At 41.6% G+C, this 27,235-nt stretch overlaps 1 protein-coding gene across 1 annotated transcript in view; it reads left to right on the forward strand.

Moving 5' to 3' along the window:
- Positions 1–27,235, forward strand: part of PAPPA (pappalysin 1) — a 235,890-nt gene that overhangs the window by 73,632 nt on the left and 135,023 nt on the right. The window contains exons 8-9 of the mRNA XM_055579788.1: positions 17,448–17,576; positions 23,852–23,943. Of these exons, the coding sequence (XP_055435763.1) occupies positions 17,448–17,576; positions 23,852–23,943 (221 nt within the window). The remainder of the gene's footprint in view (positions 1–17,447; positions 17,577–23,851; positions 23,944–27,235) is intronic.

Consider the following 27,235-nt stretch of genomic DNA (forward strand, 5'->3'; position numbering starts at 1 on the left):
TTCAGTTAGCGCCGCTCCATCACCGGCTGTCACCGGTCCCCCCGCTCGGCTCCCAGCCCCGGCATGGCCTCACGTTCACACTGCGCCGAAGCCTTGTTTACCTCCCACCGTATCTGGTGTTTCGGCTCCCGGGGGTCTTGGCGACCGGTCAGCTTGTCACAAGCCCCTGCTCTGTAATCAAGAGCCCTGTCCATCACCAGCACGGGTGTTTGGGGAAGCTGTCACACAGCGCCTTTGGTTGCGTTCAGGAAAAACAAGAGTCCCTTGTAGTCCTTTTCCTCCCTCTTTGCTTTAATGCTATCCAGGTGTGGCGTTTCCCCCAGACTGGGAAATGTCTTCCCTTCAAATCTCCGCTGGATGCAAACAACCAGCTAGCTCTCAAGCCTGCTGTTACCTTATCCCTGGATTTGAAACTTGGAATCTTTTTCTAATTTCCACATTGCCCCTCCATTCTTTGTCTTGTATTTTATTGCACTGCACCAAGAAAGTAGAAAATCATTTCAATTGGTGGTAAAAGATGATTAAAACAAAATAACAAAGGCCTTGGCTGCAAACTGTTAGTTTTATTAAATTTGCTACTGTGTTGTAAATTGGTACCAGGGCAAACCTTTGGACAGTTATTTCAAAAGCTGCTGGAATTCATCAGTTGAGTGTATACATCTGCTCCTTTCTGAGCCTTATGCAGAGTAAAGGCAGCGTCGTCAGCACGGAAAGAATGAGTTTGTGTGTTACCTGCATGAGAGGGGTGGACCCGAGTCCCATTAGGAGGGATACACATGCCCAGTGGATTCTCAGATCCCTGCTTCCTCATTCTTTATTCATTTAATCCAGACCATGAGTTGGAACTCACAGCAGTCACCAAGAGTGGATGGACATTGTAAGACAAAAGTTCATTTTCCTAGACAAAGATTCTTTTCTTGGCTTCAGAATCTCAGTATTCTGAGATGCACAGCTTTAATAAAAGGGCTGCTGCTGCTACTGCTAAGTCGCTTCAGTCGTGTCCGACTCTGCGCGACCCCATAGACCGCAGCCCACCAGGCTTCACCAGGACTGCAGCCTACCAGGTTCCTCTGTCCATGGAATTTTCCAGGCAAAAGTACTGGAGTGGGTTGCCATTGCCTTCTTTTAATAAAAGGGCATTTGAATGGAAAGAGCCACAGTCTACCAGGTGCTGGTCTGGTAGGAGGGTAGGTGGCAGTGAAGTTAACCCGGCCTGACTAAAGACCTGGGTGCTGGTTTGATATCTCAACTCCTGTTAAATCATCTACATTCTGACTTATACAGCTGAAGACGGGGGACTTAGGAAATCCTTGCATTCAGTCCCCTGCTTTTACACTCGTGAGTTCCCATCGTTCAGTGACTCATGCCGCAATATCTTCCTCAGAACCTTCCACCATTTACCACACACTTTCAACTGACCATTGTCATTGAATTTTAGCACTTCCTTTGACTTAGCTTGAAGGCCAGTCTTAATGCACTGTTCTTTCTCTCAAAACCTTTACCTGTGTCCTGTTCTGTGCAGTTCTTACTGAATACCACACTCATCATTTATGTCTTGACATTTTCCCTATGTGCAGTATCTCAAACTGTTAATTCCTTCAACAGATATTGTTGGAAACCTTGCCTATGCCAAGCACTCTGCTAGGTACAGAGATGTAGCAATGAAAGGCTAATGTTTCCTTTTGTCCTAAGAACACTTTAATATACACCAGAGAAGACATCTGATTGCAACAAAGGGTGCTGAATTTTATAATCAATTATGGGGGGATATGGACTCAGATATTAAGAAGAGGTGGCAAGAATACACAGAAGAACTGTACAAAAAAGATCTTCACAACCAAGATAATCACGATGGTGTGATCACTCACCTAAGAGCCAGACATCCTGGAATGTGAAGTCAAGTGGGCCTTAGGAAGCATCACTACGAACAAAGCTAGTGGAGGTGATGGAATTCCAGTTGAGCTATTTCAAATCCTGAAAGATGATGCTGTGAAAGTGTTGCACTCAATATGCCAGCAAATTTGGAAAACTCAGCAGTGGCCACAGGACTGGAAAAGGTCAGTTTTCATTCCAATCGGAAAGAAAGGCAATGCCAAAGAATGCTCAAACTACTGCACAATTGCACTCATCTCACATTCTAGCTAGTAAAGTAATGCTCAAAATTCTCCAAGCCAGGCTTCAGCAATAGTGAACCGTAAACTTCCAGATGTTCAAGCTGGTTTTAGAAAAGGCAGAGGAACCAGAGATCAAATTGCCAACATCTGCTGGATCATAGAAAAAGCAAGAGAGTTCCCGAAAAAAACATCTATTTCTGCTTTATTGACTATGCCAAAGCCTTTGATTGTGTGGATCACAGTAAACTGTGGAAAATTCTGAAAGAGATGGGAATACCAGACCACCTCACCTGTCTCTTGAGAAACCTATATGCAGGTCAGGAAGCAACAGTTAGAACTGGACATTGAACAACAGACTGGTTCCAAATAGAAAAAGGAGTACGTCAAGGCTGTATATTGTCACCCTGCTTATTTAACTTATATGCAGAGTACATCATGAGAAACACTGGGCTGGAAGAAGCACAAGCTGGAATCAAGATTGCCGGGAGAAATATCAATAACCTCAGATATGCAGATGACACCACCCTTATGGCAAAAAGTGAAGAGGAACTAAAACGCCTCTTGATGAAAGTGAAAAAGTTGGCTTAAAGCTCAACATTCAGAAAACGAAGATCATGGCATCTGGTCCCATCACTTCATGGGAAATAGATGGGAAAACAGTGGAAACAGTGTCAGACTTTATTTTTCTGGGCTCCAAAATCACTGCAGATGGTGATTGCAGCCATGAAATTAAAAGACGCTTACTCTTTGGAAGGAAAGTTATGACCAACCTAGACAGCATATTCAAAAGCAGAGACATTACTTTGCCAACAAAGGTCGGTCTAGTCAAGGCTATGGTTTTTCCAGTGGTCATGTATGGATGTGAGAGTTGGACTGTGAAGAAGGCTGAGCGCTGAAGAATTGATGCTTTTGAACCATGTTGTTGGAGAAGACTCTTGAGAGTCCCTTGGACTGCAAGGAGATCCAACCAGTCCATTCTGAAGGAGATCAGCCCTGGGATTTCTTTGGAAAGAATGATGCTGAAGCTGAAACTCCAGTTCTTTGGCCACCTGATGCGAAGAGTTGACTCATTGGAAAAGACTCTGATGCTGGGAGGGATTGGGGGCAGGAGGTGAAGGGGACAACAGAGGATGAGATGGCTTGATGGCATCACCGAGTTGATGGACATGAGTTTAAGTGAACTCCAGGAGTTGGTGATGGACAGGGAAGCCTGGCGTGCTGCAATTCATGGGGTCGCAAAGATTCGGACATGACTGAGTGACTGAACTGAACTGAACTGGATGGACTCTTAGAGGAGCAATCAGTCTAACAGTGTCAGGAGTCTTCCCTTTCTCATCCTTCTAACCGCTCTTGGACCCTCTTTTCTGTTGGTGCTCTTTAATTCTTCCTTGAATTACAGTCAAACTGTATTTGGCTTATCCTCTTTTTTGCCCAATGAACTATTTGAGAACAATGATGTTGCCTTCTTCATCTTTGGAATTACTCCTACCAGAAGCTTCTTATATCCTTTTTATTTGACTTGCACAAGGAAATCAAGGTTGGGAGAGAATTAATTTATCTAAAATCACAACCAAAGTTAATGGAAGAACCATAGTCATTTTTCCTGACATGTGGTCCAGGTGACATCCATACTGATGTCAAAATGCCTTTCAAGTTTCCCTTCCCAAAGGCAGAGGATATTCTCTGCTTCAGATAATTAACAACTGCCCTCTTCCAATAAAACCTAAGCCCAAAGGACCTCTCAACCTAGAACAAAAATCAAGTGCTCTCGCAAAAATTCAGGGTGATACCCAAACAAAATTGGAATTAGGAGTATATTATTACTGCATATGGGGGGAAAAAAACAACCGAGTGTATGAATGTTAAGAAATCCTTTGGAGAAGACCACTCAGCTTCAGGGATTCAGTGAGGAAGGCTATTTTGCTGTAAGTTTTACTTCTCTTTAATCACTTTAGAATATGACAACATCTAGCACAGTGCCCAAACGTGATAGTTTATTCCCACATCATTCATCCCATGGGGAATATTTGGTCTTTCTGCCTTTCCTCCAAACCAGTTGTCTTACTGCTACCAAAACAGTAAGGTGAACAGAGGTGGTTCAGAACAAAGGTGGTTGTGTCCTTTGCCTCGAAAGCCATTTCTCTCTTCTTCCCCTGGAATGGTTTTTCCTTACATCTCCTGTCAAGCCAGTATACCTTCTCTGAGAAGTGTTTCCAGACTCCTCCTCTGTGTCTGGTACTACCTGTGCTTGCTGTAGACCTGTTACACTCTTTAAGCCGTGTGAAAGCCATTCTTTTTATTGTCTTGTCTTCCCCACAAGCCTCTGAGTATCCTAAAGGCAGGACTATATTTTATTGATCTTTGAATGGGAAATATATGGGGAAACAGTGGAAACAGTGTCAGACTTTATTTTTTTGGGCTCCAAAATCACTGCAGTGGTGACTGCAGCCATGAAATTAAAAGATGCTTACTCCTTGGAAGGAAAGTTATGACCAACCTAGATAGCATATTCAAAAGCAGAGACATTACTTTGCCAACAAAGGTCCGTCTAGTCAAAGCTATGGTTTTTCCAGTGGTCATGTATGGATGTGAGAGTTGGACTGTGAAGAAAGCTGAGTGCCAAAGAATTGATGCTTTTGAACTGTGGTGTTGGAGAAGACTTGAGAGTCCCTTGGACTGCAAGGAGATCCAACCAGTCCATTCTGAAGGAGATCAGCCCTGGGATTTCTCTGGAAGGAATCATGCTAAAGCCGAAACTCCAGTACTTTGGCCACCTCATGGGAAGAGTTGACTCATTGGAAAAGACTCTGATGCTGGGAGGGATTGGGGGCAGGAGGTGAAGGGGATGACAGAGGATGAGATGGCTGGATGGCATCACCGACTCAATGGACGTGAGTCTGAGTGAACTCCGGAAGATGGTGATGGACAGGGAGGCCTGGCATGCTGTGATTCATGGGGTTGCAAAGAGTCGGACATGACTGAGCAACTGAACTGAACTGAATCCAGGAAACCTAGGAGAAGTTGGGACAACTCATTGAATGCTATTTGGATGAATGAATGGATCAGCCAGGGAAATGATATACACATATTTATTCAGGATTTGAAAAAGTGGTCAAAGTCATGAAAGTAATTAGATAGCATGAAGCTAACTAGCTGGACTTACTTCTCCTATGCCGTTTTTTTCATGAACACTGAAGATGAAATGGACTTCCCTGGTGGCTCAGCTGGAAAAGAATCTGCCTGCGATGTGGGAGACGTAGTTTCAATCCCTGGGTTGGGAAGATCCCCTGGAGAAGGGAAAGGCTACCCACTCCAGTATTCTGGCCTAAAGCATTCCATGGACGATATAGTCCATGGGGGCACAAAGAGTTAGACACGACTGAGCGACTTTCACTTCATTTCAAAGATGAAATAGTATTGACATATTTGTGCACTTACATTCATAGAAAATTGTGTGTGTGTATGTGATAATACATAAAAAGATACATGAAGGGTGCTGACCAGAAGGCTGTTCTTTTAAAACATTGTTTATTTGATTACTAATGTTTTTTCTCTGTGGTGGGCACTGCCCTGGGTCCTCGTTGCTGCAGGCAGACTTTCCCTAGTCGTGGCAAGCTGAGGCTCCCCTCTGGTTGCAGCGCACAGGCTTCTCACTGCGGTGGCCTCTGTGGTTGCAGAGCGTGGGCTCCTGGGCGTGCCTGGATCCAGTGGTTGTGGCACACAGGCTTAGCTGCCCTGTAGCATGTGGGATCTTTCCGGACCAAGGATGGAACCCGTGTCCCCTGCATTGGCAGGTGGATTCTTAGCTCCAAGAACACCAGGGAAATCTGGAGTATTCTTGATAGCTGCTTCAGTGTGATTGAATTTGATATAATTTTACTTTATTTTAATTATTTTATATAGAGCTTTAATTTGCTAAAGCAAGCATGGGTGATCTTTAAGGTTAGGAAAAAAAAGTAAAGCAGTTGTGATAATGTTACTATCCCTTCTCAATTAAACCAAAAATCAGCTCTCACTCTAGCAGCATGCTAGTGCTCAAGCTATTTGTTCTATAACTCTACAGAAGCAATAAAACCTACTTTAGTTTGAGCTGTAGCTTCCTAAAAGACTTTGGAACTACAAGAGGAGCTTGTCTTATCTTCAGATATTTGCATTGGTCTATACTTGATTGGCAATTAATGCACTGCTCACTAGTGTATACTTATCCAAGGAGTCCTCTCAATATCATGGGAATGTCAAGGGTTCTAGAGTCAAGTAGCATGATTTAAATTCTGCTTTATAATTATTATCTCCCTGACCGTGGGCAGATCACTGAACTACACTCAACCCCAACTGAACAGTGCAAATGATTTCTATCTTTCAGGTATATATTAGTAATTGTATGTGAAAATATGGACTAGCAAACTAAAAATATTTCTAGTACAAACATCTATCCAGTCATTTGAGATAAAATACAACTGATGTAACTAGCGTCCTTCAAAATGCATGACAGATCAGAGAAGTAAATATATATATATATATATATATATATGTTGCTATAAGCAAACAATAAAAGGGAACTGAGAACTAGACAGGTTAGCTCCGAATCTAGTTTTATTGATGTAGTTTGGACAAGGGAGAGCCTTCAGTTTGGCAAGTGAGTGGACTGAATATTCTCACTTATTCCAGGAGAGGAGATTTGGCCCTGAAACTCTGAAAAGTGGGAAATTTTATCTGAGGGCTTCAAAATGAAGTTAGGACTTCTGAAAGTTACATGCTTAATGAAAGGGTGAATTTGGGGGGAAATATCTATGTCTATGTTGACTTCCTGGTGGCTCAAACGGTAAAGTGTCTGTCTACAAAGTGGGAGACCCAGGTTCGATCCCTGGTTTGGGAAGATCCCCTGGAGAAGGAAATGGCAATCCACTCCAGGACTATTGCCTGGAAAATCCCATGGACAGAGGAGCCTGGTAGGCTATAGCCCATGGGGTCGCAAAGAGTTGGACATAACTGAGTGACTTCACTTATCACTTATCTATGTCTATGTCGTAGATCTCACAAAGATTTGAGATTTGAGTTTACATTGCTCACTATGGTCTGGGAATGCCTGAACTGAAAAAACTAACTGGAAGCAAAATGAAAAAGATGAGTTCTAGATGAATAATGTTTCAAGGCTACCTAGAAATTATCCTCTGAGAGGGAATAGAGACTTGACCTTGGGAAACACATGATTGCCCACGGATTAAAACTCAATGAACATGAGTTGACACATCAAAATTAAAAAATCACAAAAAACATAAAAACTTAAGAATAAGGGTCAGAAATCAACATCAGTTTTTATTAAATTTTGACATTGATAGTAAGTGTATACCTTCATATTTTTGTGTAACCAGGAAAAAGAAATAGTAAGAAAGTATAATCTGTAAAAGTTAGATGGACTAACTAGGGGTAAAGAGTAAAAATAAAGAGATCCAGTATATCCAAAGGAAGGTAAGAAAGGGAGGAAATAAATAAGCAAGGAAAAAGGATGATAGATGGAAAGCATAAGATGGGGGTAAATTAATTAATAGTCACCACACTAATCAGATTAAAGTTGACTATGAAGATGTAGATTCTTATGTTGGATTTAATTGAATATAAATTCATTGAAAGGTTAAAGGTAAAGGAATGGAAAATATTTGCCAGGAAAAAACTAACCAAAACACACTAATATTAATATCAGGCAAAAGAAATATTAAGACAAAATTTTTTCTAAGATATAGTGATTACCATATAATGATAAATGGAAGTTATATAATGGTTTTGAACTTGTATATACCAAATAACATGCCCTGAAAATATATAAATCGACTATGACACCTTTGAAAAAAAAAGCAATAAATCCACAGTGGTATTATAATATTTTAACATACTTTCTCAATAATTAATAGACAAAGCAAAAAAAAAAAAAAAACACTATCTAGTTGACTTTGAACAACACACACAAAAAAGTGTTTCATCTGACAAAAATATATAGAACCCTGCTACTGAATTAAGTATAAATATTTTCTTCTAGAATGTATAGAACTTTCTTTTTTAATTTATTATGTCCCAGGACACAAAATGACAATAGGAAGTATCAAAGAATAAGTATCACATAGAACAGTATTTCCATCCACAACACAACACATAAATATATAAGCCAGTAAACAAGCAGACAAGTAAATAAATGAAGAGGGTTAAAACATCTTTTTGATCAGTTAAGTGTATGATCAAAACAGCAAGAAATCTTATATACGATACTGTGTGTGCTTGGTCGCTCAGTTGTGTTTGACTCTTTATGACCCCATGGAGTGTAGCCCACCGGGCTCCTCTGTCCCTGGGGATTCTCCAGGCAAGCATACTGGAGTGGGTTGCCATGCCCTCCTCCAGGAAAATCTTCTCAGCCCAGGGATCAAACCCAGGTGTCTCTCATTGCTGGCAGGTTCTTTACCCTCTGAGCCACAAGGGAAGCCCAAAATTACTGGAATGAGTAGCCTATCCCTTCTCCAGGGAAGCTTCTCAAGCCAGGAATCAAACTGGGGTCTCCTGCACTGCAGGTGGATTCTTTACCAGCTGAGCTACCCCAGAAGCCCATATAAGATACTAGCAGACCAAATATATCCATGTATTAAAACCTACAAACTCAAACAAATACATAAATGTTGCATCAAGTGGATTTTCCCAGGATAAAATGAGATGTTAAAGTTATATGGTCTATGAATGTAATTCACAAGACCAGCATATGAAAAGATTTTTTTTAAATAAAATTGACTTACTAGATGCAGAATTTTAAAACTCTTAATAAAATCAAGTCCCTTCATGATAAAAAACAAAACCAGTAACACCATTGGTCCTACCTGACCCAGCTAGGCAAAAAAATATCAACAAAATTTCCGAGGATTGAAAAGGGAGAAACTAAACTATCATGACCCTTGTCTATAAAAGACTGCATAGAAAAATTAATAAGAATCAACAAATTAGTGGAACTAATAAAACAGCCTATGAGGACTGATGAATAGAATATCAATCTATAAATTATTTTTGTCAGCTCTAAGACATGAAGATACAAATATAGATATACATGCAAATATGTTTATGTATGTGGATGGGTAGATAGAGAGATTAAAGTACCATTTACTGTAGCACTGCCATCCATAAAATGCTTAGAGTTAGGAATATATACCTAATAAAAAATCATCAGTTTTTATGAAGAAAGCTTTAAAAACTTTACTGAAATCATAAAAGGAGACCTAAATAAATATAAAGATAAACTATATAGTTATATGGGAGGATACAGTGTCATAAAGAAGGATTTTATCCTCAAATGCATCTATAAATTCAATGAAATTTGAATTAAAATCCCAACAGGCATTTCAAAAAATGAAACTAAAAATTCACTTGAAAGAGTAAAAGGGTCTTTTGATGGAGAAAACCAAAGTATAGAGTGGACTTGTAGATAAATCAAGACTTTTCTAAAACTATGGAAATTAAGACAAACTGCTATTGATAAGATAATAGAAAAAAATAAACTAATGAAACAAGACAAACCCCCCCTCAAAAAAAAGAAAGCTTATCTAAGTTCTAAATGATATATGGCAAAGAATGTGTCACAATTCAGTAGTGAAAGGATTAAGTTTTACATAAATAATGTCAGACAAATGATTCATCTCTATTTGGGGGGAAACAATCCTTATCACCATCATTTTAAAAACTGTTTGTAGTTGATTGAAGCCATACATGTAAAAATAAAAACTTAAAACTATTGGAAGAAAATAGGGGAGACTACTTATTTGAGTTTGTGAATACCTTGGAGTAAAGAAACGTTTATTTAACAAGCCATGAAAAGATCAAATCATGAAGGAAATGATTAAAAATTTTTATTCAACAAAACAAGCTAAACAGAATGAAAAAAAATTGCAAAGAATCAGTATCCAGTATCTATAAATGCATGGCATATCAATAAAGACAAAAGAACCCAATTTAAAATAGGCCAGAGTGATGAACAATCAGTCAACATAGGTAGAAACATATGTTTTCAACAAACACCTGAAATGATACTCCGGCTTGTTAGTAATCACGGAAAGGCAAAGTAGAATAATACCCCCAGGGAATCCCCTAAAGCGCTGGTCTCTCAGTCATCTCTGACTCTTTGTGACCGCATGGACTACAGCCCACCAGGCTCCTCTGTCCATGGGATTCTCCAGGCAAGAGTACTGGAATGGGTTGCCATTTCCTTCTCCAGGGAATCTTTCTGACCCAGGGATTGAACCCACGTCTCCTGCATTGCAGGCAGATTCTTTACCATCTGAGCCACCAGGGAAGCCCAAATATCATTTAATACCCATCAGATTAGCTACGAAGTTACAAGTTTGGTAGAATGTAGTGCTGCCAGGGACCTGGAACAATGGAAAGATCTATTGGTAGGTGTGGTAATCAGTACACTTTTGGAGAGTAATTTAGCAATATCTAATAAAGTTGAAGATGCAACTGTCTTCAGCCTAGCAATTCCACTTTAGATGTATTTCCTGCAGACACCCATGCTTTATGTGCAAAGGAACATGAACATGTATGTTTAAAGCAATGTTATTGGAAATAACAAATAAAAAGATTACCAACGATGATAGTAATAATGACAGAGATATTATCTGGGTGTCTATCAGGAAAAGAATGATCAAAGGAAGTATATTACTGCATTGATCTGTATGATCAATATATGTGACCTCAAAAACAATGCTGGGTTAAAAAAAAACAGCTACACAATAATAAATATAGTATTAAAACACCTAGGAATTGTAAAACATGCAGAGCAACACATAAGCACAAGAAATATAAAAATACTCATGTGAGAGAGAAATGGTGGATTGAAAACAAAAAATACAAAACAGTATATTTTATTTCTTTCCCCCCCCCACCACCGCCCCACAAAAAAAGAGGAAGAAAACATGACGAAATATTTTAATTTGACAAAGCCGGGTGGTAAGTCTAAGGGGATTTGTTATAATGTTCTTTGTATTTCTCTATATGATTAATATACTTTCTAATTAACAAAATACTAATGGTATGTATAGTGTGCCTGGGCACATCACCTCAGGCTCCAAAAGTGATTGTTTCCTTCTCTTCCCGTGGCTGGAAGCTGGTGTATGAAGTACCCAGGGATTACCCTCTTATCCTTAGCCCAAGGCAGCCCTGGAATACTTGGGCTCTTCCTGAGCCAGAGGCATCCTAGGTGGTCCCCGCTACCATGTCTCCCAGCTTAGTCAATCTGGGTGGCAGATTTAGAACTACATCCTTCTCAGCGCAGAATTTTAAGTGCTGAGGCAGCTTCTAGCTTGTAGAAAAGCCTGTGGCAGGAAGATGCAACACCACATTCCTCATTAAATTAGAGCTGCTTGTCACATTCTTCCCAGATGCCCATTTTGTAGATGAAGAAATGGATGATCAGAGAGGAGGAATGGCTTGCCCATGATGAGTGAGCCATTCATGGTGTTTAAGAGAATGTGTGTCTCTCCTGACTTCTAGAACTTTCCAACTGGTCTTTGTATGCAGATGCTACATGATTCAAAAACTTGATCTTTTCACCTCTGGTCTCTTTTCTGGTTTATAACAGCCAGGGTCCTCACCTCCAGAGAGCAGTGTCTTGGGATGGAATTGGTCAGACTTGCTTAAGTTCCTGTCCTGTGACAAAAGCCGTGTGACTATAGGCAGGTAGCTTCACCTCTCCAGGTGTTTGTTTCCTCACCTAAAAACTTTTCGTAGTAAATATTCAAGGGACTGCTGTTTTGCTTAAATGATGTTATTCATATGCAATATGCCAGGCATAGTGCCTGGCATGCAATAAATAGCCAACAAATGGGAGCTATAATTGCTATAATTATTGCAGAAGTAGGGTATCAAAAAAATATAATACCGTTCAGTTATACAGACTATAGAGAGAAAGTATATGATAAATGAATGCTATAATATGGAAACAATAGGAGGTCAATAAGGAGGAATCAAGCTCAGAGAGCATTTCCTGGAGCAACCAATATGGGGTATTTCCATTGTGAAATGATGTTCCCCCACCCTCTTTTTCCTATTGTACTTTTGTAGTTCTCTTTCACAGTGGCATGGGACAAAAAGCATACATCTTAATTAAAAGATAGGAAAACAGACTCAGAGGAAGAAAGTGACTTGCTTGTAGATTTCAGAGGGGTTTTTAATTGACCTGTCATGATACTAATTGCACACCAGCATTTTAAGAAATGGACATTTTTGCCAAAAGCTCAGTCATGGCGTGTTTAGACTCCTTGCTGCTAAGACGTTTCAGTCGTGTCCGACTCTGTGCGACCCCATAGACGGCAGCCCACCAGACTCCCCTGTCCCTGGGATTCTCCAGGCAAGAACACTGGAGTGGGTTGCCATTTCCTTCTCCAATGCATGAAAGTGAAAAGTGAAAGTGAAGTTGCTCAGTCATGTCCGACTCTTAGCGACCCCATGGACTGCAGCCTACCAGGCTCCTCCATCCATGGGATTTTCCAGGCAAGAGTACTGGAGTAGGGTGCCATTGCCTTCTCCTTATACTCCTTAATAACACATATTTTCTTAAGATAGTGATTTTATAATCTATAACTACATTTACTTTCAGGTTGTGCTCCAAATTTGATACACATCACCATCAATACATTTCTGAGGAAAAGTACTGAAAAGTCATACCACTTAGAAATGTCAGTGTTTTTATTTCTAGTTGCCAGAGATGCAAACCTAAGGCAGATGTGTCATTGAGACATTTGTGAAACAATGATGGTTAAACATAAAAACATTTAAAAAAAAAAGTCATACCAAGGATGCAAAACAAGCCACCCTTCAAAACCAGCCAAACAATCTCATCACATTTAAATACTGCCATTTAAACTTACTAGCTAAAGGCCTGAAATTAATCTGAGATGTGATGCATTAATGACTGAATTCTGGTGGAGGTTAGCTTTAAAATAAACTGGCACTCAGAACTCGAGAGAAATCAAAAGTGATGGAACTAATTGTGTTTCAGATGAAGTGGTAAAATTTTAGTTTTAAACCAAGAGGAATAGGAAGTTTCGGGTGGAAGCATGTTGCCATCACTGCCCTCCATGGGGAGGCTTTGAGCTGGAGAGTAGCTTTGGATCTAAGGATATTCTGATGGTGTTGGCGAGACTGGAGAGGGGAGGTGCTCAAGGCAAGGCGGTGAGCCAGAACTGTCACGGTTGGGATGTAGGTGGTAGCAAGGATGCACAGGGAAAGACGTGGAAGCTGTTGGATGCGGGAAGTTGACAAGGCTTAGGGTCTGCCTGGATGTGGGAGACTCAGGAGGGGAAGGGGTTCCAGCGACAGCATTAAGACTTTCCAGATGGTTTTCAGAGCAGCTGAAAGGAACAACCGGACATAAATGTGCTACTTTTAGGCCAACCATGAAATAGGTCCTAACCTCCAGCAAAGCCTTCAGAAGCCATAGCCTGTCCTTCTCAAAAAATTCTCCTCTACCTTAGGCTCTTGAGAAAAGAGCCCTGGTTTAGTATTCATTGTGACTTTAACTTGGAAAAAATATAGTTTTATCACAGGAATTCTTAAGTGGAAAAATACAATCTTTTTCATAACATTTTGCCCTGATTTCCCTTGTAGTCCTTTTAATGAAGGGAATGGCTTCTAATTTCCTATGTGAAAATTTGGGATAACAACCCCTGCTCCAAAGAGCCACTCTCAGGCTTCTGAGAGATAATTACGCATGTGCCATGCACGCACTGTTTGGAAGGAGGGTATTAAGGTTTCTCTACCAATCAGATACTTTCTGTGTAATGCCGGCAGGTAATAAGAAGGACAGTGGTGGAAGTTACTGGGGAATCGATTTTGCCCTAGGATAAAGACAAACCTTCTGGGATCCAGAAATTTCAAAGTTGAAACAGCCACTTAGAGACAGAGAAAGAAAGAGAGCTGCATGCCCTGAGGGTGTTCTAGCCAAACATTGTGGCAGAAAAGAGACTTTCCATCGAACCATGACTCACATGATAGATGATCGTCTTATTCATCTTCATGAGTTTTCCAAACCAAGTTTATATATAGTTATCTGTCACTCCATTCCTTCTAGTAAAGAGAGCATAGCAAAACTCTCAGTGGATGAGAATGTTGATAATTTAGCTTTAATAGTAACAGGTTAACATTTGTTAACTATCCCTGGCTGGGCACAGAGGTGCTTTATGTGTTCTCATGTTCAACCTGTGGGAAAATGCTGTGAAACCAGGCTTCTGACTAATTTGAAATAAGCTCAGAGCACTGGAACACCCGCCTATGACTTCTCAGCGAGCAAGTGAGGAAGCCAGGATGGAAACTTGTGTTTGCTCACCTCAAAGTGGTGTTTACTGAGACGGAGGAGCAGGGAGAGGGGAGGAGACCAGGCAATGTGGGGGAGAAAACAGTCACGAATATTAGCAGAGCCCCTAAATATCATCAGGCATAAATCATTTGGATGCACACCACGAATGAGAAAACACAAGATAGAGATGTAATCTTCACAGTCTCACGCTTTTCCACCCAAGTGCTCCATCTGCTTCAGACAGTGACCATATGCCCCAGTAGCCTGGGAGGTAGCCTGTAGAATTTTTTTAAATTGTATTCCCTAATTGGGCCATAATTGTTTAATATAAAACGTACCTTTATATTTTTTTTTAATTTTATTTATTTGACTGTGTCGAGTCTTAGTTGTGGCATGCCGGATCTTTGTTACATCTTTTGGAATCTTTTGTTCGTAGCACACGCACTTTCTAGTTATGCTGTGTGGGCTTGGAAGTGCACAGGCTCAGTAGTTGCTGTGCATGAACCTAGTTGCCCTGGGGCATGTGGGAGCTTAGTTCCCTGGCCAGGGATCGAACCCATGTCCTTGATATTGCAAGATGGATTCTTAGCCACTGGACCTCCAGGAAGTCCCAGCCTCCAAATTTTAAAGCAAAATTAATGTACAATAGAACACATGTCATCTTTATCTTGGGCCTTCATGCATCCCCCAGGAAAGCCACTCTTCCCCCTGCCCCAATATTCCAGTTTCAGAAGCACCATCTGAAAATGTATACATTCATTGGTCTAGAGGTGATTCAAATAGCCAATAAACTTTTATAAAAGCCTCTAATTATATCAACAAATTAGCATTCCAGAGGTTTACAAGGCAACCATTATTCATACAGTTATCCATATAATATATGTATATGCATCTTGCCTACTTAGCGTTCATTGACAGAACGCTGCTAGAATCTCCAGGGACTTCTGGTCTACCCTCAATATTCTTACCTGCTCCAGCAGTGCTGAAACAAGCTCTCTATTGGGTCATAAGTCCAGCATTCTCAGAAGGGTCGTGTTCTTCGGGAGCCTTCTTCAGTGCTCATAAACTCTAGCTTGTCATTGTGTTGAGAGTCAGGAGATAATGTCTGTTGTCGCTGCACCTGTTATCTTATTGGCCTTATCCAAACAGCCCCAGCCCGATCAGCAGCTGAAACAACAGATGGGCAGGAGGACTTGAGATTTTTTTGACACCATCCTTTTGTTTATGAATCCCCCCTCACCCCAACTCTGGAATCTGATAGGAATTCTCTTCATTACCATTTTGTGCATTCTTTTTTCCCATGACACATTTTTATTATTAAAAAATAATTAATTGGTGCAGAGGGCGATGAAAGAGAAGAATAACATTTCCCTTTGAAAATGGTCAAAAAGGAAATGGGGATGGTGATTTGGTCATGTGGATAAATATATCTTTGCCCTGGAAGATAATTGCCAGTATCCAGTTTCCTTCCATGGCAGGGAATTCAAGTAAGGAGCTAAGAAGAGATCAGAAAAGGAGGAAGGTGATCTGGTGTAAGGTTGAGTGCCAGGAAAGTGGAACAGGCATTGCTCTGTGGGGTCTTGAGAGCAGAGGAGAGATGCAATCTAGGCAAACTGGAAATCTAGCAGGAACCAAAGCCTGGAATTGCAATTGCAGAACAAGATTTCCCTTTGCAAGGAGTGAAATTGTTCAAGCAGACCTGAACTAGGAAGAGGGAGGCAGAGTGCAGGATATAATTTAATGCCATATGGTTGTAAGCAAGTTACTTAATCTCTTTATGCCTCAGATTCATCATCTGTAAAATAAACGTGAAACTACTGGTATACATGTAGTGTTGTTTTGATTCTCAAATGAGAAAACACACAGAAAGTGCTTAGCCCCAGGCTTGACATTCATTTAATAGATGCTGCTATTATTATTATTTTAGTCAAGAGTGAGAAGCACAGGGCGGAGCAAGTGGCAGGGATAGTCGTTGGATGTGAAACGTAAGGAAAGGGCTTGCTTGCTTATATGGGGTTTCCGCTCAGATCTTAAAATGAGGGCAATAGATCAGACAGTGCCCACGGAATCTGGCATGGTGCTTTCCCACCTCTGTGCTTTTACTCATCCCATTTATTTTTCCTAGATGACATTCTCCAAGACATCTTCGTTATGGGCCATATACCATCCAATTCTTATCCACCAGGGTTATTCTAAAGATTAAATTAAAGATAAAAAGTGCTCAGTCATTCAGTCGTGTCCAACTCTTTGCGGCCCCATGGACTGTAGCCCGCCAGGCTCTTCTGTTGGTGGAATTTTCCAGGCAAGAATACTGGAGTGGTTGCCACTTTCTACTCCAGCCAGGGATCAAACTCACATCTCTTGTGTCTCCTGCATTGGCAGGCAGATCCTTTTCCACTAGCGCCACCTGGTAATATTCATGGTTGTCTGTCCGTTGATGCTGCATTGTAGTATAGCCCATCATACGTGGGAGAGTGGCTTAATCACAGCAGACATGAGAAAGTCCTGGATAACTGACGTATGTGTGGATTCTAAAATGTGACACAAACGAACATATAAACCAAACAGCAACAGACTCACAGCCATAGAGAACATTCTTGTGGTTGCCAAAGGAGAGTGGGATGGGGGAGGGAAGGACTGCAAACTTGGGATTAGCAGATGCCACCTAGTATGTATGGGATGAGGGAACAACAAGGTCCTACTGCACAGCCCAGGGAACTATATTCAATCTCCTGTAACAAACCATAAAGGAAAAGAATATGAAAAAGAATGCTTATATGTGTACAAAGGAGTCACTTTGGTATACAGCAGAAATTAATATAAATTGTAAATCAACTATGCTTCAATAAAATGTATAAAAAACAAATAAAAATTATTGAATAATTAAATATGCGGGTGGTATCAAAAACAAGCCAGACTAGTAGAAATGTACTCAAGGGGATCCATTTTGTCTGTCCGCAGCCTTGCATCTGCATAGTTAATAGTCTTCCTTATGTTTTTATGTTTTCCAGAGATGTACATCTTGGCAGTAGGTACCAGTATTGGGTCATCGCTATTTCAGGAAATGAAGAGAGTGAGCCGTCACCTGCTGCCACATACATCCATGGAAGTGGGTACTGCGGTGATGGCATCATTCAGAGGTGAGTAGGTCTAGCTACAGACAGGGCAGAGCTAATGCTAATTCGGCCAGAAGGTGGTCAGGATGCCAAAGAGAAGAGCTTATGGGCTACCCTTCAGGGTGTGAGCTGTGAGGGAGCCCCAGCAATCTGCAACGCGATTCATCTGCAAGTAGTTTGCAGGCCTCAGAAGAAAAGCAGTGACTCTTTTTTGAGTAAACACAGTTCTCAACTGTGTAATAATGTAAGATTTCCACAGAGCTACCATTCTGCACTACCACTGTGCTCTTGTTCCTAAGCATGTCCTGTGTGCCACAAAGATTCTATTAGTGTTTTCCACCTCGGTCCACATTCAGTTAACAGGACACAGGGCACCTACGTGAGAACACTTTTACATTCTTTGCTGGTTACCGTTTACATTTATTAAAACTGAAAGTTTATTTGTTATTTCTATTGTGTTATATCAACAACTTACAAAACAGGTCAGAGTCTCATAAAAACAGCAAAATATATCAACTCTCTGTCATGCTGAAACCATAAATAGTAAACAGTCCTCTGGAGTGAACATTGAATATGACTATAAGTACAGGAGGCAAATGAATCAGTAAGTGTAAAGATTCCACACAAGCAGCCAAAAGAAAGGAAAAGTATGATTAGAAGATATAAAGCTGTGTGTCTAGAAAATGGATTTTATCAGATCATCAGTCCATTCATCCCCTGTCCACAGGGCAAGATGTTACGCAACTGAGAAAGTGGCAAGAAGCCATCAAGACTTTTGTATTGTTGGGAGAAAAAAAAAGGAAATCTTTGGGCTTTTTTTTCCCCTCCAGAGTAAGCACAAAAATGTCTTGTCACTGAATTAAATAATTTTGGCCCTCAAGATGAAAAAGAGACCAAGAATCATTCACAATTAAACTCATTGCTAAATCTGTGTTCTTTATTGCAATCACAGTTACAAATCACACTATTGCTAAGGGACTTTTAAAACTATTGGCAGATTTAATAATAAACATTACGTATGGAGATGATACAACATGCTGTTGGCAAAATTCCTTCATTAAATGGTACCATTGAGTGTCACAAAGTATCTATGTGCCATGGGATTGCAATTTCTATTTCTGTAGGGGGAGGGGCACTACAAAGAGAATTTGTTTCACTGATGTGCAGAACATGAATCGATTCATAGGTATAGTTCATATAATGAAAGAAAAGGGCTCAATGGCTGTTTCACTGCTTTATCATTGACACTAGTACTAGAGGTCAAGAGCAATTTAATTGGATGCTGATGATCTTGTGGTGTGTAATATACACTGGAAAGCTGCTACGGAATGAAAGGACCAGGTAGGAGCACAGCAAGGATGATGCAAGGATGCAGAGAAAGAGGGTGTACGTGAATACTCATTCGAACAGACACCCACTATTGGCCAGCAGTTTGCCTTCTGATCACGGCTTAGCACTGAAGGGAAAAGCAGATGTTGAGAATATGATCAGATGCCGGTCATCGAGTTACATCTACCCACACTTATTGTGCAAAAGGATAGCAGTGTGTGCAAGACACTGCTCCCCTAAACACCCTGAAATAAACCAGCTGCTACCAGCAGGGTACTAAGTCAAGTTTTTGAAATAACGAATGACTTTTTTTTTTTTTACTATTAACACTGATAAAGACCAGTATTGATTATTTGTGCAATTTCAAGTGATTTGCCAAAGTGATGTAGCTCAGGTGTGTGTGTGTGTGTGTGTGTGTGTGTGTGTGTGTGTGTGTGTATATATATATATAATATTCACGTCTTAAACGTCCTGCATCTATAATTTCAAAGCTGAATTATCTAGATTTCAATACAGAGGGGGGTAATAATAAGGATTTTTAAGTGTTAAATTATGATGCAAACCACCTGATTGCCAAGAATTTGACTCCTTAAGCATACAAAATAAAACTCCACACTTGTCAGAGATTGACATTGATGGTGTGCTATTGCATGCATTTAAGATCCTTATCCAAATGCAACAATCCAACATGAAGATATGGTTTCAGGCACTTAATGCTACAAAAATGGGCAAAGGGAAGATACTCACTGTTTACTTCCACATGAAGACATTGACTTCTAGCTTTTGATAGAGCTGTTGTCTGATAGAACCCTGAGCAAGTGAACAGGATCATCTCCAGGGAAAGTGCTGCATCTTTTGTGGGTCCAAGATTAAGCTACGTATCCAGAACATCCAGGAGACAGTCATGGTCATTGCCAACAACCCATAATTGTGACTTAAGTTTTTTTAATTTAGCAAGAGGAATAAAAAAGAAACTCACTACATGTAGGATCTGTTCTACAATTCTGTCTATCCATTTTGGAATCAGATATAGATAGAGCTTCCTTGATGGCTCAGATGTTAAGGAATATTCCCACAGTGCAGGAGACCGGAGTTCAATCCCTGGGTCGGAAAGATCGCTTGGAATAGGAAATGGCAACCCACTTACTATTCTTACTTGGAGAATCCCTGGACAGAGGAGTCTGGCAGGCTACAGTCCATGGGCTCTCAAAGAGTCAGACAGGACTGAATGACTAACACTTTCACTTTTCATAGATAAACTGATAAAACAGTGCAAGCAATATTATCACTGACCTAAAACTGCCAGTAGTAGTAGTAATTTAAATATCATTCTGAGCAAAGTTTTTAGTATTTTATACCTAGGATTAATAACCTTCATAGACATCAAATAGGTATTGAATTACCTGCAGGTACCAAATAGTTGTTGACATAGTTGGAAGAAAACTGAATGCAACTTATGGATGATTACCTAAGCAAAAAAATAAAATAAGATAAATTTTGAGAGGAAGAAGGGCTGTCATCTTTGCTAATTGGATTTTTCATGGGATGATACATGCTAATTTGCTGTATATATGCAAAGGAATTTACAAAGAAATACAGATAGACTCAACACTCAGTGAGGCCCCTGATGAATAAAAGCCCTGGATGACTGCTGTAATGATAATTATAAATATTTATTGAGACTCCCATCACTTCATGGGAAATAGATGGGGAAACAGTGGAGATAGAGTCAGACTTTATTTTTGGGGGCTCCAGAATCACTGCAGATGGTGATTGCAGCCATGAAATTAAAAGACGCTTACTCCTTGGAAGAGAAGTTATGACCAACCTAGATAGCATATTGAAAAGCAGAGACATTACTTTGCCAACAAAGGTCCATCTAGTCAAGGCTATGATTTTTCCAGTGGTCATGTATGGATGTGAGAGTTGGACTGTGAATAAAGCTGAGTGCCAAGAATTGATGCTTTTGAACTGTGGTGTTGGAGAAGACTCCTGAGAGTCCCTTGGACTGCAAGGAGATCCAACCAGTCCATTCTGAAGGAGATCAGCCCTGGGATTTCTTTGGAAGGAATGATGCTGAAGCTGAAACTCCAGTACTTTGGCCACCTCATGCAAAGGGTTGACTCATTGGAAAAGACTCTGATGCTGGGAGGGATTGGGGGCGGGAGGAGAAGGGGACGATAGAGGATGAGATGGCTGGATGGTATCACCGACTCAATGGACGTGAGTTTGAGTGAACTCTGGAAGATGGTGATGGACAGGGAGGCCTGGCGTGCTGCGATTCATGGGGTCACAAAGAGTCTGATACAACTGAGCGACTAAACTGACTGACTGAACTGATTGAGACCCTACTAGGCAGGAGGCACAGTGTTACACAATCATCTCCTTGGGTCCTTCCAACAACCATGTGAGACAAGCCTGATTACCTTACTTCACGAAAGAGACACCTTGCCCCCAAAGATTAAATGGTTTTCTGAAGCTTACATACCCAGTAAGGCAGGCCTAGGACCCACGTTCTCATCTGGATTTACCATTGCCTTGCCGTGACTGATGGTGCTGCAAAACTAACAAGCGAAGGGATAGCTCCGTGCTGTTTCCTCTTTCCCAGATATTGTGCCAAGAGTCAGAGTGCTAGGATGACAAAGACTGTGTCACCTCCTTTGGCTTCCTAAAGCCTAGGGTGGGGTGCTCTCAAGTAACAGGCAGAGGTAGTTGGTTTGACAAGCACGGTGATAGATGGAGCCCCTTGTCTTTGGACTCAAAGAAGATGGCCACCCACTCTAGCCCGGGAGGTCAAAGAAGGTTTCTCAGAACTTGTCTATCTAATGATAGATCTGGCATGCCTAGAAGACACTTGTGGTGACCCTAATGTTTTGCTTAAACCAATAGAACATACTGTTTGGGTGGTGAGGAAAGGAGGGTTAGAAGTGTTCTTTGTGGCTTAGGGAAACCAGCCCAAGTTTAAAAAAAAAAAAAGATCTGTCCCCAGATAACCTATGAAATAGTTAAGAATCACAAGGCCATCACTGATTTCCAGTGTGCAAGATTTGCTTGAATATGGGTCCAGCTTGGAATATAGAATTCTTTGCCAATGGCTTTGCAAGCAGGAAAGAAGTTGGGGGGCTCTTCAAAGATCAATGCAGTGTCCTAGTCATCGTAAGCATTGATTACAAGGCCCCATACTGGTACTCTGACACTTCCTAAAAGCAACAAACTTTTCCCCGTGTTAATTGCCTGGGTGAAAGACAAAGTCTGAGTCCTTTTCCAGGCCGGGACTCCCAGCCAGTCTCTGGGGAAGGAGGGACAACTGCCACACACTCTACAGAGATATCCCAGGACACTTGGGTGGGCATGGGGACTGTGACTCTCTGATCATCCACTGTGTGTGGCAAACCTGGCCCACCCCCTTAAGTTACCTTCCATGTTTGCACTGACGCTAAGGAGTAGGTGTAATTATCTCCATTTTCAGTTCAGTTCAGTTCAGTCGCTCAGTCTTGTCCAACTCTTTGCCACCTCATGAATCACAGCACACCAGGCTTCCCTGTCCATCACCATCTCCCGGAGTTCACTCAAACTGATGTCCATCGAGTCGGTGATGCCATCTAGCCATCTCATCCTCTGTCGTCCCCTTCTCCTCCTGCCCTCAATCCCTCCCAGCATCAGGGTCTTTTCCAATGAGTCAACTCCTCGCATGAGGTGGCCAAAGTATTGGAGTTTCAGCTTCAGCATCAGTCCTTCCAATGAACACCCAGGACTGATCCCATGAGAAAACTGAGATTCAACATCCAGAATAGCATCATTCAGGGGATTTTTCTATAATAGTAGAAATAGATTCTGTGCTGTCTGATCCAGTTGCCACTCACTCCATCCAGCTATTGAGGACTTGAAATGTGCTTACTGTGGCCAAACAATGGGAAGTTTGTTTTCAATTTTTGTTGATGTAAACTGTCAAAGATAGAAAGATCAGAGAGAGATTAACCAGCGGTCCCCCACCTTTTTGACGCTAGGGACAGGTTTCGTGGAATACGCTTTTTCCGTGGAATGGGACGATGGGAGATGGTTTAGGAATGACTCAAGCTCATTATTTATTGTGCACTTTATTATTATTACATCAACTCCACCTCAGATCATCAGGCATTAGGTGCCAGAGGTTGGAGAGCCCTACTAAGGGACTTGTCCAAGATCACACAATTAGTTGGGATCATGGGGCTCTAAACCCAAGTTTCTGTGACTAAAGGGATGGGAATTTTCCAGAAAGTGGTAACACATCCAGTCTTTCTGTTGTTAATCCTCCTTCTCTTCTAGATCTATTTCAGAGAGCGTGGCTCATTTTCTGCCCATCCTAACCACTGCAAAATCATCCTTCGGTGATGGAAATAATTCCTTAAAGTAGGAGGAGGCATTTTTATTTCCTAGCAGCATAGGTTCCAGACCTTAGAGTTCTCGACACCATGAAATGACACACCCAACTGAGAAGGCGGTGTTCTCTGATCTAAGGAAGATCAAATCTGAATGTGTGTAGGAGAAAAAACTACCTTTATGTGCACTGGGGTTATGACAGAAGGGCCAGAGCAAGGCACATGGAAGAACAGCATTTATACCTTAGAAACTCCCAAATTCCCTTCAATCCACCATTTTAGAGTGGAAGTGTGATTTCCTAGACATAGTAGCAAAGTCTGGTTCACTGATGCGTCCTCTTCTTCCTCCCCTCTGACTTACTAACTTAACAGAGAAGATCTCAGTGAATGAGTCTGAAGCAGGAATTCTACTTTGTCATGAGAAAGACTCAGTAGGACAAACATAAGGACCTCACAAATTTACATTGTTTGGAAGAAACAGAAACTCAGCCAGGGGAAGGGACTTGTCTGAGACCTAACCAAAAAGTTCATAGCCCCCAGAGGGCTTTTCCAAGTCCCAGTTGGGCTTCTGAAGCTGATGTGACAAATTTTCCTTCCATATCCGTTCTGCAGAAGCCAAGGTGAAGAGTGTGATGACATGAATAAGATCAATGGGGATGGCTGCTCCCTCTTCTGTCGGCAGGAAGTCTCCTTCAATTGTATCGGTAAGTCTGCCCTTTCTCTGGGCCTCACTGGAGAAGAGGACAGTGCTGTATGGCTATTCAGTTACAAGAATAGCAATGGTTATAACTAAATGATCATTCACTCCTTTCTATCACGCATATGTATTGAGTGCCTTCTGGGAGCCAGACTCTGTTTTAGGCACTAGTGAATACAGCCATGGAAACAGACAGAGGGCAGGTATTCTGCTCTCCTGGAGCTTATGTTCTCATAGATGATGGTGGTAATGGATAACCCTTGTGATCTAGCTTCATCTTACATTTATTGCTCTTCTTCATGCCAACTGTCTGGGATGGTTATTATTTGTATAGATGTTTAAGGCTTTTATTCTTTCTTTAGAGATGAGAAAAATGTAGAAGCCAGAGAGCTTGTGAAATGTGTCCAGAGTCACACAGGTTAGGTTTGAAGACAGAACCAGGACTTGAACCTGATCTTGTCTGATTCTTGCACACAAGCTCAGTTCATTTTACTCCACAGCCTCCAGCCAGGATCCAGGCTCTCTGACTTGAGGAAGAGGAATCGCAGACCAGCCCATGTTTAGAAAGCAAATGTCCTTTTCCCACCTTCACGAAGTCAGATGGGAAATTTGTTTTTGGAGTCTGGCTGGTCTTGTTGTTTTAGCCCCACTTGGGAGGCCCCTGGTCAGCCTGGGGGATTGGTAAACAGACAGGGGTTGGGGGGCAGGGATGGAATTTTGAGCTGGCCCAGATGAGATCACGCTTCCTTTAAGATGCAAATCGATACCTGAAGATCAAAGGTCCCCTGGCTAATCCCCTGGGCTGGAGGTGAAAACTAATCACAATTCATTTGCAAGTACAAAAGACAGAGGTGCTCCATCTAAGGAAAGGAGGAAACCCTTGGTGGGAAGATTTCTCTCTGAAAGGCCATTTTCTTGGAGGACTGAAGGGGAGGAAATGTCATTGGTTCTACTGTTTGAAGCACATCACAGAGCAGCTTTTAGACCTCCCTTCTCCTGGCATGCTGTGAGCTCTTTACCACGTATCATTTATGGTGTGTTCCATTCTCAAACACGTTTATTGACCACTTACTTTCTCCTTGGCACCAAGTGAGGGCTGAGCAACACAATAGAGGTGCCCCACACCTGTTTGTGGATGGAAGAAAAGGAAGATACGGAGGGGGGAAGGACAGCAGAGTTTCCAGGCAGGGAAGTAAGTGCAGATTCCCCACCCCACCACCACTCTTGATTTGAATGTAATTCATAATAAAATCTTGATATGAACCTAGTGGTATAGTAGAAAGAGCCTTGAATTAAATGTCAGAAAACCAGGCACTCTGGTTCCAGCTATGCTGAGAACATGTTAGTTGAAACTGGCCAAGTCACCTCCCTAGTCTGGACTTCTGATTGACCTCCCATAAATTGAAAGGATTGTATTAGGTGATCTCTAAAAGCCTCATCTGCACTTGTGCTGTGTGGTTTCCAAAGTGTGTGACTATTTCTCATAATCGTGAGCTCTGCTTGAACCATCTCTCACTGTGGACATGACCTTCATCACACCCAACAGTGCACTCATATCTTGCTGGATGATGTCCACCCATTTTACTAGCATTAAGATGGTATGTGGCTCAAGGGCTTCTGGGCAGAGTTAGAATGTGGTGAAGTTAGGATGGTATGGTCTGTGGAATAGGTCTGCAAGTTACAGTCCATGAGCTGGAGCTGGTCTACTGCCTATATTTGTAAATAGAGTTTTCTAGAATGTACCAGGGGCCTCCCTAGTAGCTCAGACCACAAAGAGTATGCCTGCAATGTGGGAGACCTGAGTTTGATCCCTGGGTTGGGTAGATCCCCTGGAGAAGGAAATAGCAACCCACTCCAGTATTCTTACGTGGAGAATCCCATGGACAGAGGAGCCTGGCAGCCTACAGTCCATGGAGTCGCAAAGAGTCAGACACGACTCAGCAACTAATACAGAAAGCAGCACCATTCATGGATACTCAGTCGTGTCTGACTCTTTGTGACCCCATAGACTATAGCCCGCCAGGCTCCTCTGTCCATGGAATTCTCCAGTCAAGAATACTGGAGTGGAAAAAAAAAAAAAGAGTACCGAAGTGGGTTGCCATACCCTCCTCCAGGGGATCTTCCAGACCCAGGGATCGAACCCATGTCTCTTGCATCTCCTTCATCGGTAGATGGATTCTTTACCCCTGCACCACCTGGGAAGTCCTAGAACACAGTGCACCCATCTTTTATTATCTGTGGCTGCTTTTTTGCTGCAACCATAGAACTGAGTAGTTGCAACAGAGACCCCAGGGGCTGAAGAGCCTTAAATATTTATTATCTGGCTCTTTACAGATGACATTTGTTGGTCCACAGATTTGGGGTCTTTGATATTATTGGTTGCTAGAGATTAGTGCAAAGAGGAGATGAACATTATGACATGGTTCACCATTTCTTAGAAAAAATAACTGCATTTTATGCCTCGAGTAGTGGGGCCTGGGAGACTCTGAGTCTGGTCCTCTCTTGCTTTACCTCTAGAGGCATTGCTTCCCCGCCTACACTTTGGCCCGAGTAACTGGAATAGATCCTGATTTTCAAGCTGCGTTCACTGAAATGCTTAAAAGGGGGAAGAGTAAAGATAAGGAAGTTACCAAGAGGATGAGACTTGGAACCTCCATATCTACTTTAAATTGTTGTTGTTTTTATTTTTTTAAATTTTATTTTATTTTTAAACTTTACATAACTGTATTAGTTTTGCCAAATATCAAAATGAATCCGCCACAGGTATACATGTGTTCCCCATCCTGAAACCCTCTCCCTCCTCCCTCCCCATTCCATCCCTCTGGGTCATCCCAGTGCACCAGCCCCAAGCATCCAGTATCGTGCATCGAACCTGGACTGGCAACTCGTTTCATACATGATATTTTACATGTTTCAATGCCATCCTCCCAAATCTTCCCACCCTCTCCCTCTCTCACAGAATCCATAAGACTGTTCAATACATCAGTGTCTCTTTTGCTGTCTCGTACACGGGGTTATTGTTACCATCTTTCTAAATTCCATATATATGCATTAGTATACTGTATTGGTGTTTTTTTTAAGAATTTATTTATTTATCTTTTTATGGTTGCACTAAGTCTTTGCTGCTGGGTGCAGGCTTTTTCTGTCTGTGCCTAGTGGGGGCTGCTCTCCAGTTGTAACGCACAGGCTGCTCATGGCAGTGGCTTCTCTTGGTGCAGAGCACAGGCTCTAGGCGTGCGGGCTTCAGTGGCTGCAGCACGTGGACTCAGGAGTTGTGGCTCACGGGCTTAGTTACTGCC

Source organism: Bubalus kerabau, chromosome 4, assembly GCF_029407905.1.
Source record: "Bubalus kerabau isolate K-KA32 ecotype Philippines breed swamp buffalo chromosome 4, PCC_UOA_SB_1v2, whole genome shotgun sequence".
Lineage (NCBI taxonomy): Eukaryota > Metazoa > Chordata > Mammalia > Artiodactyla > Bovidae > Bubalus > Bubalus kerabau.